This window comes from Enhydra lutris, unplaced genomic scaffold (genome assembly GCF_002288905.1).
Source record: "Enhydra lutris kenyoni isolate GAN:26980312 unplaced genomic scaffold, ASM228890v2 scaffoldscaffold9, whole genome shotgun sequence".
NCBI classification, from domain to species: Eukaryota; Metazoa; Chordata; class Mammalia; order Carnivora; family Mustelidae; genus Enhydra; species Enhydra lutris.
In genome coordinates this window covers 73,173,236-73,186,100 of record NW_019154093.1, presented here as the reverse complement: position 1 = coordinate 73,186,100, position 12,865 = coordinate 73,173,236, and the positions used below count along the sequence as shown (strand labels likewise).

The window sequence follows — 12,865 nt, the reverse complement described above, 5'->3', positions numbered from 1 at the left end:
AATATTTACTCTGTGGAAAGGGAAACCTACAGTATGTACAGTAGCTATGTGACATTTGCGGCTTTAACATTTCAGTCTTAAGTGTTTGCAAATAAGTCCAAAAGTCTGTTATGTAATAACTAATAATTTGATAAAACACATTTTTTTCATGGTTACATCATGAGGCACAAATTAGAGTAAGTCCTATTCCTGAGGCTACCATACCTGAGACAGGCAGCTAGTGAGCGACTAAGCCAGCTATCTGCATCAAATGAAGCCTCCCCATACCCTGAACCACCGCACCCCTCCCACAGGCTCCCATTCCTTTTCTCATACAGGTGATAAGGGGAAACTATTGCTAGAGTGGACTTCAGGGTCTACTGATTCAAGAAAAACTAAATGGCTCCAGATGTTAGAACATAAAACCCACCTATATCCCAACTGTTTGTGAAAAATTTTAAATGTTTCCTATATACTTACTTGGACCTTTCAACAAAAACACTGAAGAACACAGACTGGAACGATGTCCTTAAAATTACGAAGGAAAATTATTTCCAGCCAATAATTCCAATGTAAGTGGAACTACCAATCAAATGTGAGAGTAGCAAAAAGGCGTTTTCTGACATCCAGGGTCTCAAGACCTCCCTTCAGTTACACTCTTTCCCAAGAAGCATCTCTAAGACAGACATCTTTTTTCTTTATATATGTTTCTTTACTTTGTTGAGACTAATGAAATAACTCAGTGCAACCTTATGATGAGGAAAAGAAAACAGAACTAATTCCAAACATATTTTAAAGATAAAACTTGTCATTATTTGGCTCTTAGAAAATTACAGGGTTGAATCTGGTTAGCTGTTTTTATTTATTTATTTATTTTTTATTTATTTATTTTTTTAAAGATTTTATTTATTTATTTGACAGAGAGAAATCACAAGTAGGCAGAGAGGCAGGCAGAGAGAGAGGAGGAAGCAGGCTCCCCGCCGAGCAGAAAGCCCGACGTGGGGCTCGAACCCAGGACCTGGGATCATGACCCGAGCCGAAGGCAGCGGCCCAACCCACTGAGCCACCCAGGCGCCCGTTTTTTTTTTTTTTAATATAATTTTTTTATTATGTTAGCCATCATACAGTACATCATTAGTTTTTGATGCAATGTTCCATGATTCATTGTGCATAATACCCAGTGCTTCATGAAATATGTGCCCTCCTTAATACCCATCACCAGGCTCACCCATCCCCTCACCCCCTCCCCTCTTAAACCCTCAGTTTGATTCCTGGAGTCCATAGTCTCTCATGGTTCGTCTCCCCCTCTGACTACCCCCTCTTCATTTTTCCCTTCCTTCTAATGTCTTCCATGCTATTCCCTATGTTCCACAAATAAGTGAAATCATTTGATAATTGTCTTTCTCTGTTTAACTTACTTCACTCAGCATAATATCCTCCAGTTCCATCCATGTTGATTTAAATGTTGGGTATTCACCCTTTCTGATGGCTGAGTAATAGTCCATTGTATATACGGACTACAGCTCTTTTATCCATTCATCTGTTGAAGGGCATCTTGGCTCCTGCCACAGTTTGGCTATTGTGGACATTGCTGCTATGAACACTGGGGTGCATGTGGCCCTTCTTTTCACTACATCTGTATTTTGGGGGTAAATAGTAGTGCAATTGCTGGGTCATAGGGTAGCTCTATTTTTAACTTTTTGAGGAACCTCCACACTGTTTTCCAAAGTGGATGCACCAACTTATGTTCCCACCAACAGTGTAAGAGGGTTCCCTTTCTCCACAACCTCTCCAACATTTGTTGTTTCTTGTCTTGTCAGTTTTTGCCATTCTAACTGGTGTAAGGTGGTATCTCAGTGTGGTTTTGATTTGAATTTCCCTAATGGCTAATGATGTTGAATATTTTTTCATGTGCCTGTTATCTATTTGTATATATTCTTTGGAGAAGTGTCTGTTCATGTCTTCTGCCCATTTTTTGACTTACTTGTTTCCTAGATAACCAGTAATGAGACTGAGCAGTGAACAAAAATTTTGCAAAAAAACAAGAGTCCAGGGCCTGATGGGTTCCCTGGGGGAATTCTACCAAACATTGAAAGAAGAAATAATACCTATTCTCCTGAAGCTGTTTCAAAAAATAGAAACAGAAGGAAAATTTCCAAACTCATTCTATGAGGCTAGCATTACCTTGATCCCAAAACCAGGTAAAGACCTCATCAAAAAGGAGAATTACAGACCAGTATCTCTGATGAATATGGATGCCAAAATTCTCAACAAGATCCTAGCTAATAGGATCCAAAAGTACATTAAAAGGATTATCCATCACAATCAGATGGGATTTATCCCTGGGATGCAAGGGTGGTTGAATATTCGCAAATCAATCGATATGATAAAACAAATAAGAGACAAGAACCACACGGTCCTCTCAATTGATGCAGGAAAAGCATTTGACAAAATACAGCATCCTTTCCTTATTAAAACTCTTCAGAGTGTAGGGATGGGGGAACATTGCTCAATTTCATAAAAACCATCTATGAAAAGCCCACAGCAAATATCATTCTCAATGGGGAAAAGCTGAGAGCCTTTCCCTTAATATCAGGAACATGACAAGGATGCCCACTCTCGCCACTATTGTTCAACATAGTACTAGAAGTACTAGAAGTCCAGCAACACCAATCAGACAAAAGGAAAAGATATTCAGATTGGCAAAGAAGAAGTCAAACTCCCTCTCTTTGCAGGTGACATGATACTTTATGTGGAAACCCAAAAGACTACTCCCAAATTACTACAACTCATACAGCAATTCAGTAACCTGGCAGGTTACAAAATCAATGCATAGAAATCAGTTGGTTTCCTATACACTAACAATGTAACAGTAGAAAGAGAAATTAGGGAGTTGATTCCATTTACAATAGCACCAAAAACCTTAAGATACCTTGGAGCAAACCTAACCAAAGAGGGAAAGGATCCATACTATAGAACACTTACGAAGGAAATTGAAGAAGACATGGAAAGATGGTAAAAACATTCCATGCTCATGGATTGGAAGAATAAACATTGTTAAAATGTCTATGCTGCCCAGAGCGATCTATACTTTCAACGTCATCCTGATAAAAATACCAATGGCCTTTTTCAAAGTACTGGAACAAACAATCCTGAAATTTGTATGGAACCAGAAAAGACCCCGAATCGTCAAGGAAATGTTAAAAAAGAAAAAGCTGGGGGTATCACATTGCCTTATTTCAAGCTATACTGCAAAGCCATGATCTCTAAGACAGCATGGTACTGGCACAAAAACAGACACATAGGTCAATGGGACAGAACAGAGAACCCAGAATCCCAGAAATGGACCCTCAACTCTGTGGTCAACTAATCTTTGACAAAGCAGGAAAAAATATCCAATGGAAAAAAGACAGTCTCTTCAATAAATGGTGCTGGGAAAATTGGACAGCTCTATACAGAAGAATGAAACTCGACCATTCTCTTACACCATACATAAAGATAAACTCTAAATGGATGAAAGACCTCAATGTGAGATAGGAGTCCATCAAAATCCTAAAGGAGAACATAGGCAGTAACTTTTCAACAACTTCTTTCAAACCATGTCTCCAAAGTCAAGGAAAACAAAAGCAAAAATGAACTTTTGGGACTTCATCAAGATAAAAACTTCTGGACGCCTGGGTGGCTCAGTGGGTTAAGCCACTGCCTTTGGCTCAGGTCATGATCTCAGGGTCCTGGGATCGAGTCCCACATCGGGCTTTCTGCTCAGCAGGGAGCCTGCTTCCTCCTCTCTCTCTGCCTGCCTGTCTGCCTACTTGTGATCTCTCTCTCTGTCAAATAAATAAATAAAATCTTTTAAAAAATAAAGATAAAAACTTCTGCATAGTAAAGGAAACAGCAAAACAAAGAGGCAACCCATGGAATGGGAGAAAATATTCACAAATGACACTACAGATAAAGGGCATGTATGCATGATCTATAAAGAACTTCTCAAACTCAACACCCAAAAAAATGAATCTGGTTAGCTTCTTAAAGGAATCTATGGTTAGTACAGAGCTAGGCACAAGGTAGCAAATTAATTTTGTTACTTATTAGTATGTTCCTCAAGAATAAGAAAAAGAGGCTTAAATTGACTTAAAGGTGGGTTTTTTTTTGTTTTTTTTTTTTAATAATTTGCAGATTGGACAGCTTTGAGAACTGACAAGGTAAGAGGTAGATATTTGGGGGAAATCATGACATCCTTCAGTTTTTGAACAACTCTGACTGGAATAAAAAAGATAATGGATATAAGATCAAGTCAATTAGATGTTAGTCTTTTGAAAACTATTCTCACAAAAATGTCAATATTAAAAACCCACATGCTTGTTATAATAGGGCAGAAAAATGTTTAACATGGAAATGATAAATATGCATTATAAAATATCTTTAAATATGACAGTATTCATATGAAAACGCAAGATGAATAAATACCAAAATAACAATAACTGGGAGGTGGGATTACTGATAATTTTAATTTCCTTGTTGAAATATTCTAAAGTTATTATAATGAACTTATTTTATAAGAAGCATTTTATATCATATACCATAAAAGAACAACAACCTACTTTAACAATGTAAAATTAAGTTAAATGAAGGTGTAAGAAAGTAGTCTAGATTTTTTTTTTTTCAAAAACCTTTTCCCAGGGTGGGGGGATGGATGATATAGGTGATGGGGATTAAAGAGTACACTTAAAGGGGCACCTGGGTGGCTCAGCGGGTTAAAGCCTCTGCCTTCGGCTCCGGTCATGATCCCAGAGTCCTGGGATGGAGCCTCCCATCTGGCTCTCCGCGCAGCGGGGGGCCTGTTTCCCCCTCCTCCTCTCTCTGCCTGCCTTTCTGCCTACTTGTGATCTCTGTCTGTCAAATAAATAAATAAAATCTTAAAAAAAAAAAAAGTACACTTAGAGTGATGAGCATTCAGTAATGTATATATAAGTACTGAATCACTATATTATACACCTAAAACTCATAACACTATGTTAACTATACTGGAATTAAAACAAAAAACTTAATAAAAAAGAATAAAGACAAAAATAAGCTCTAATTATAAAGTCCCTTCTCTCTTACAAAAAAAAAAAAAAAAAAAAAAAGCCTAGACAAGATCTTGAATAAAAAGTTATCTGTCAGTTAAGAAAATGCTTTTAAGAAATGCAGCCAGAAAAACTAGATTGATCATGAATATTAACCTTGCCAATAATTTTGCCATTACTTAGCTGGAAAAAAAAAAAAAGCTTCCTAACCCTTTTTAAAATTTTTTTTCTGATTTTCTTCTAATTAAAATATACATGTACATGTTAAAGTATTCAAACAGTTCAAACTATATATAAAGTAAATATCTCTCCTAACTCAGACACCCAGTGTTTTTCCCAGAAGCAACTATTCTTTTTTTTTTTTTTTTTAAAGATTTTATTTATTTGACAGAGAGAAATCACAAGTAGGCAGAGAGGCAGGCAGAGAGAGAGGAGGAAGCAGGCTCCCCGCGGAGCAGAGAGCCCGATGCGGGGCTCGATCCCAGGACCCCGAGATCATGACCCGAGCCGAAGGCAGAGGCCTTAACCCACTGAGCCACCCAGGCGCCCCAGAAGCAACTATTCTTAGCAATTTTCTTAATATGCTTCTGGAAAGGTTTTATGCATCTACAAAGGATATCTATGCATAATGCTCTTCTTGAACAGGTGGCATCATACTACACACATTCTTTTTGGACTTGTACTTTTTTCCTCATTCTTTTTTTTTTTTAAAGATTTTATTTATTTATTTGACAGAGAGAGATCACAAGTAGACAGAGAGGCAGGCAGAGAGAGGGAGAGAAGCAGGCTCCCTGCTGAGCAGAGAGCCCGATGTGGGACTCGATCCCAGGACCCTGAGATCATGACCCGAGCCGAACGCAGCGGCTTAAACCACTGAGCCACCCAGGCACCCTCCTCATTCTTTTTAAAGGAAAATTTTAAAGTGATACCTATACAAGACAAGGTTTATTTAAACTATTCATTTAAGTTAAAAGTTATTTAAATATTTGATTTTAACAGTTCAAGAAATTTAAAACATAAAAGCTGCCAACCTTTTCTGGTGTTAACTTCATAAGTTCCATGTTTTCCATACTGTGTCGGCGTCCAAACTTGGGGTGTGCACCTTTGAAAAAAAGATTAATTCAAATAAACCTGGGAGCCCTTAAGAGTAGAGCATCACTAGGTTATTCAATTTTAAAGTCTGTTACACAAGCCCATATGGAAGGAGGAAACATGTACAAACATGTATTCTTTTAAGAATAATAATTTTCCATACCAAATACATAAAAATAGAATATCCACTCCCTCTAAAATGCTTTGATGTACGGAAGCTACATTTTGGTTGGAAACTAACTTTGGTTACTAACATTACCCATTAATTTAGAAAAGGCATTTTATAATAACTGGTTATATAATATCCACAGACTCTTAAAGAAAAAATGAGAAGGACAAATCCTGTATGATCTCACTTATAATGGAATCTTAAAAAACAACAACAACAAAAAAAAAACCCGAACTAGGAAAAAGAGATCTGCTTATCAGAAGCAGAGGGCATTAGGGGAGGGGAACGTGGTCAAAAGGTATAAACTTCGGTTATAAAGTAAATAAGTACTAGAGAATATAATACACAACATGATGACTATAGTCAACATTGCTCTATGATACTTAGGGAAGTTGCTAAGAGGGTTTATCGTAAGAGTGTTCCTCACAAGAAGAAAATTTTTTACCTTTTTTCTTTTCTATTTGTACAAGAGGATGGATGTTAGCTGAACCTACTGTGGTGATCATTTCACTACATAAGAAAATCAAGCCATCTTGCTTGTACACCTTAAAATTAGTCATGTATATCGTTTTTCAATAAAACTGAAAAAAATTTCAAATTAAAGGAGAAAAAAAAGCTGTACGGCAGTTTAAGTAAGTAAAAACCTAAAGAAAAGGCTTTAGAGGGTGCATGGGTGGCTCAGATAGTTAAGCGTCTACCTTTGGCTTGGGTCATGATCCCTGTGTCCTGGGATAAAGTCTCACATCGGGCTCCCTGCTCAGCAGGGAGCGTGCTTCTCCCTCTGCCTCTGCCTCTCTCTGTTTCTTATGCATAAATAAATATTTTTTAAAAAAGGCTTTAGGCCTTCAGTTTTGAGCTAAGAATCAAAATAACATCCTTAGTACTATATCTTGTTACTTTTTTTTTTAAGTAGGCTCCATGCCCAATGTAGAACTTGAACTCATGATCCCGAGATTGAGTGGCATGTTCTGGGGTGCCTGGGTGGCTCAGTGGGTTAAAGCCTCTGCCTTTGGCTCAGGTCATGATCTCAGGGTCCTGGGATTGAGCCCTGCATTGGGCTCTCTGCTCAGCAGGGAGCCTGCTTCCCCCCTCCCCCTGCGCCACCCCCCCTCCCTGGCCCGCCTCTCTGCCTACTTGTGATCTCTGTCAAATAAATAAAATCTAAAAAAAAAAAAAAAAAAGTAGCATGTTCTATTGACCGAGCCAGCTAGGTGTCCCTGTTGTAACTCTTTCCTAAGTCACTCATTTCCATTTTAAGATCACATTAAATGTTAAATTAAAACTTTCTCAAATTTCTTTTTAATAATCATTAAAATAGAATTTTCATATCCATTCAATCTTTTAATGATTAAGCAATATTTTAAAGACATAATATAAAGAATATATGATACCTAACACCCAGCTTAAGAAATAAACCATTATCAATACATTAATTCCTCATCTATGTGACTCTTCCTATAACTTGCCTCCTCCTGGTAATTTTTAAATTTTCATTACATATGAATAGTTCTCTAAGCAACATAGCTTATGATATAGTAAATAAATGCTCTAATAGTATATGTATCATCTAACTTGATTCCTTTGAGAAACCTTACGTTTGAGAGATTCAGCCAAGTTGCTATGTGTAGTTTAATTTTCATTGCCATTTTAGAACTAGGAAATTCCTTATCTGTTCTACTAGGGACAGATTTATAGGTTGATTCCATTTTTTTTTTAAATCATATAAGCAAGTACTACTATAGAAATTCTGGGAAATACATCTTAGTGGCATGAGCAAGAATTTCTTCCAGTTTGGGTATCAGGAGTATGTAACTGGGAGTATGTGTATGCTTACTACATTCTCAACTTTCCCAGAATGTTGCCAGATTGTTCTTGAGAGTAGATAGATTTCTGTCACTGTCAGCACTGAGTAAGAGTTTCTATTACCCACATTTCAATACTGGTATTCTCAGACCTTTTAATTTTTAGCCACAAGTTTCCAGTATTAACCTCACTGTGGTTTTCCCTGATTAAATGAGTTAAATATCTTTTCATATATTTATGGGCTATTTGTATTTCTTCTGTTCAACATTTTGATGATTGTTTAGTTATCTGTCTTATTTTTAATTTATAGGCATTTTTAAAAAGATTTTATTTATTTATTTGACAGACAGAGATCACAAGTAGGCAGAGAGGCAGGCAGAGAGAGAGGGGGAAGCAGGCCTCCCCGCTGAGCAGAGAGTCTGATGCGGGGCTCTATCCCAGGACCCTCAGATCATGACCTGAGCCGAAGGAACAGCCTTTAACCTACTGAGCCACCCAGGCGCCCCATTTATAGGCATTCTTGTACATGGAGGATACAAACCTTTTTTAATCACATGTGTGGCAATGTCCTCTCAGTTTGTGTTTCAGCTCTTCATGATTTCTTTGAATTCTTAATTTTAATGTCAAGCTTTTCCTTAATGGTTTTTTGTTTGTTTTGAGAAGGCCTTCGTCTGTCATATCATGAAGGCACACTCCTTTATCTTCAGAGGTCTTTTTTTTTTTTTTGACAGACAGATCACAAGTAGGCAGAGAGGCAGGCAGAGAGAGAGGGGAGGAGGAGGCAGGCTCCCTGCCGAGCAGAGAGCCCGATGCAGGACTCGATCCCAGGACCCTGAGATCATGACCCGATCCCAGGACCCTGAGATCATGACCCGAGCCGAAGGCAGAGGATTTAACCACTGAGCCACCCAGGTGCCCCTATTTTCAGAGGTCTTAACAGCATATGGATTGAACTGTAGGACTCTAAAGCCAGACCAGGAACTCACTTGTGGTATGACCTTGGGCAATTACCACTCTGTGACTCAATGTTCTTCTGTAAAGAACAGTACCTACCTCACAGCATTGTGTGATGGTAACTGCATCATTACCTATAAAGGGATCAGTACATTGCCTGGTAAATAGTAAGCATTCAGCAAGTGTTAGCCATCATAATCATTATTGCTTTAAATCTATTTTTCATATTTAAATCTGTAGTGCATCAAGCTACTTATATGATTGTGCAAGGAATAGTAGTCTCTATATTCCATTCCACTAGTCTGTGTCTATGCGAATAGAACACTGTCAATAATTACTGTAGCCTTATAATCTTTATAAAGAAAGCACTTAGTTCTTGTTTTTCATGAGGAATGTTTCGGCTTTGAGTTCTTGGGCCATATTTCTTTCATATATTCATGAACAATTTCATCAAATTACATAAAAGAACTGTCATTTGCTTGGCAGTGCACTGAATTTTTATCAGTTTGGAGAGAATGGACATCCTTTATAATATTTAGTTTTCTGATGTCAGCAATTACTGAACGAAGTGTGCTAAAATTTCCCATTATGATTCTGGATTTTCCCATTTCTCCCTTTAGTTTGATCAATTTGGCTTCATGTACATGCTGAAGCTCTGTTATTATTATTAGGCTTACTAGGCAACACACAAGTTTAAGGCTTGTATCTTCCAGGTGAGCTGAACTGTTAACCATTGTGAAGTGACCTCCATTTCTAACAAGATCTTATGCCTTAAAGTACAAATATTAATACACCTATATCAGCTTTCTTTTGTTTTACCATCGTATATCTTTTTCTACGCTTTTACTTTCAGGCTTACTATATCCTTACATTTTAGATATTCCTCTTTCCATTTAGTTGGATTTTATTCTTTTTCCAGTCTGATACACCTGTCCTTTAAATGAAACATTTATATTTAATAGAGTTACTAATATATTTGGATATCTAGGCTATTTCCTTCTTTACTGTGCTCATTGGTGAATTACATTAGTTGATTTTCTAATGTTCAATCCATTTGATTTACTGTTTACTTAAATTCACTGCTGGATTTGGTTTGCGAATATTTTGTTTAGAATTTCTGCACCTATATAAGGAAAGACTGATTCGTAATTTTTTTATATTATTCTATTATATTATTATATCTATTATATTATTATTATATCTATTATATTATTCTAGTATGGATATCCAGATTACACTGTTCTCAGAAAAATGAAGTATTCCTAGTTTTCCAGTTACCTACAAAATTTTGTGGAAGGTTGGAATCAATTTTCTTAAATGTTTGGTAGGTCTCATTTGTAAAATCATCTCGGCTGAGTATTTTCTCAGTGGGAAGATTTTAAATTACTGATCAAATTTCTTTATGCTTTTAGACATTAGGGATGCCATTCACTTGCATCCTACTATTAGATTGTTTTCTAGATTCAATTTTAGTAATTTGTTTTTCTAAAAATTACCCATTTCTCCTAAGTTTTCAAATACTTTGTCATAAATTATTCAGGATCATCTGTTATCTCTTTATTCTCTACTGCACCTCTATTATTTCCTCTTCCTTCACTTAAAAAATAAAATCTTGCTGTAAATTTGTCTTTTTAAAAAAATTTTTAAGGGGCGCCTGGGTGGCTCAGTGGGTTAAAGCCTCTGCTTTCAGCTCTGGTCATGGTCCCAGGGTCCTGGGATCGAGCCCCACATCAGACTCTCTGCTCTGCAGGGAGCCTGCTTCCCCCTCTCTCTCTGCCTGCCTCTCTGCCTACTTGTGATCTCTGTCTGTCAAATAAATAAATAAAATCTTTAAATCTTTAAAAAAAAATTTTTTTTTTAAATTTATTTGACAGATCACAAGTAGGCAGAGAGGCAAGGCAGAGAGAGAGGAAGGGAAGCATGCTCCCCCGCTGAGCAGAGAGCCCGATGCGGGGCTCGATTCCAGGACCCTGGGACCACTACCTGAGCTGAAGGCAAGCCGAAGCCAGAGGCTTTAACCCACTGAGCCACCCAGGCGCCCCTAGTCTTTCTAAAGAACAAAATTTGTAGTTAAAATTCTCTCTATTGAATCTTTTAATTTCATTAACTTCTGTTACTATTTTTTGCCTTCTACTTTCTTTTGAGTTTATTTTTTGTTTTTACATTTTTTTTAAAAAGATTTGTTTGTCAGAGGAAGAGAGAGAGAGAGAGAGCACAAGCAGGGGGAGAAGCCGGCTCCCCGCTGAGCAAGGAGCCCAAAGTGAGACTCTGATCCCAGGACCCTGAGATCATGACCTGAGCCAAAGGCAGACCCTTAACCGCTTAACCGACAAAGCCACCCAGGCATCTCTTGTGTTTACTTTTAAAAGCTGGATATTCAACTCACTTTTCAGCCTTTTTCCTTCTTAATTATAATGTAAATTTTGTTCTAAGACCCAGTGTAAGTCCTATCCTACAACGTGGAATTAAGTCCTAAGCTATATTCTCTTATGTACCATTTCTTCCGCAGCACGTAACTTAGAAATGCATTTGAAGGTTTTCAAATGAGTATGTTTTATACATTATCTTTCTGTTAATTTCTAGTTTAACTGCATTATGCTCAGTACATGAAATATATGTGATATAGATTCTTTCAAGTTTGTTGAGATTTGCTTTATTGGTTTATAGCATGTGGTCAAATTTTTGCAAGTGTTTAATGAATGTTTTAAAAGTATTTGAATTGTTTAGTTGCTAGGTGCAGTATTCTATATGTCCATTAAATCAATGTTTTACATTTTTTTAAAAGATTTTATTTACTTATTTGACAGAGAGAACGCACAAGCAGGGGGAGCAGCAGGAAGAGAGAGAGAGAGAAGCAAACTCCCCATTAAGCAGGGAGCCAGATGCAGGGCTTGATCCCAGGACCCTAGGATCATGACCTGAGCAGAAGGCAGACCTTAACTGACTGAGCCACCCAGGTGCCCCCAGTGTTTTTCATTTTAACAGTGACACATATTTAGAAATACATTTGCATTAGAACCCTGACTACACATACCCAAATATATAACAAATCTTCACACAACAGTACTTGCTCTTATCTATCACGTACGACAACCTGTGTGTGTGTGTGTGTGTGTGTGTGTGTGTGTAATGATAGTTGAACCTCTGAAACTGATTTTACAACTCATGAATAGGTCAAACAATGTAAAAGATGCTACATTAGATCCAGCCCATTGTGCTTGTTAAATCCTCTATTACTGACATCTGATTCCTGAATGATATTTACCTATCAGTTACTGAGAGTTATGTTAAAATCACATTAACACATAAATCTCAGATAAGACATAGACTCTGAAGCCAGACTGACTAGATTTAACTCCCATCTTTATTACCTACATAGGTAACCCTTGGGAAATCTATTTAACTGCTCCTGCCTCCATGTCCCCGTTTGTAAATTAGGGATAACAGAAATTTACGTCCTAGAGATGTTAGGATTAGATGGGTTAAAACAGGAAAAGCACTTAAATCAGTTCCTAGCATATAGTAAGTACTAATAATGTAAGCTATTATTACTATTTTTTTTTGGTAAGCTATTATTTTCTTAAAATCTGCCTGATTATTTTGTTATTCCTTTGTTTCAATTTTGTTACTTCTATAAATATTTAACCATAGTTATTTTGTATTCTCTGATAATTCCAACATCTGAAAAGATCTTGGTGGTCTAATTTTGCTTTTTGTTAATTTTCTTACTCATGTTGGCTTGTTTCTTTATGGGTGGTAATTTTGTTGTTGTGAACCTTTATGCCTGATCAAAGGTGCTTTC

General features: G+C 37.1%; 1 protein-coding gene across 2 annotated transcripts in view; it reads right to left on the bottom strand.

The window, feature by feature from the left end:
- Window positions 1–12,865, bottom strand: part of LOC111143005 (G protein signaling modulator 2) — a 66,828-nt gene that overhangs the window by 21,252 nt on the left and 32,711 nt on the right. For both annotated transcript variants that reach the window (XM_022496397.1, XM_022496398.1), the window contains exon 11: window positions 6,077–6,147. In XM_022496397.1, coding sequence (XP_022352105.1) covers window positions 6,077–6,147 — 71 coding nt within the window. The remainder of the gene's footprint in view (window positions 1–6,076; window positions 6,148–12,865) is intronic.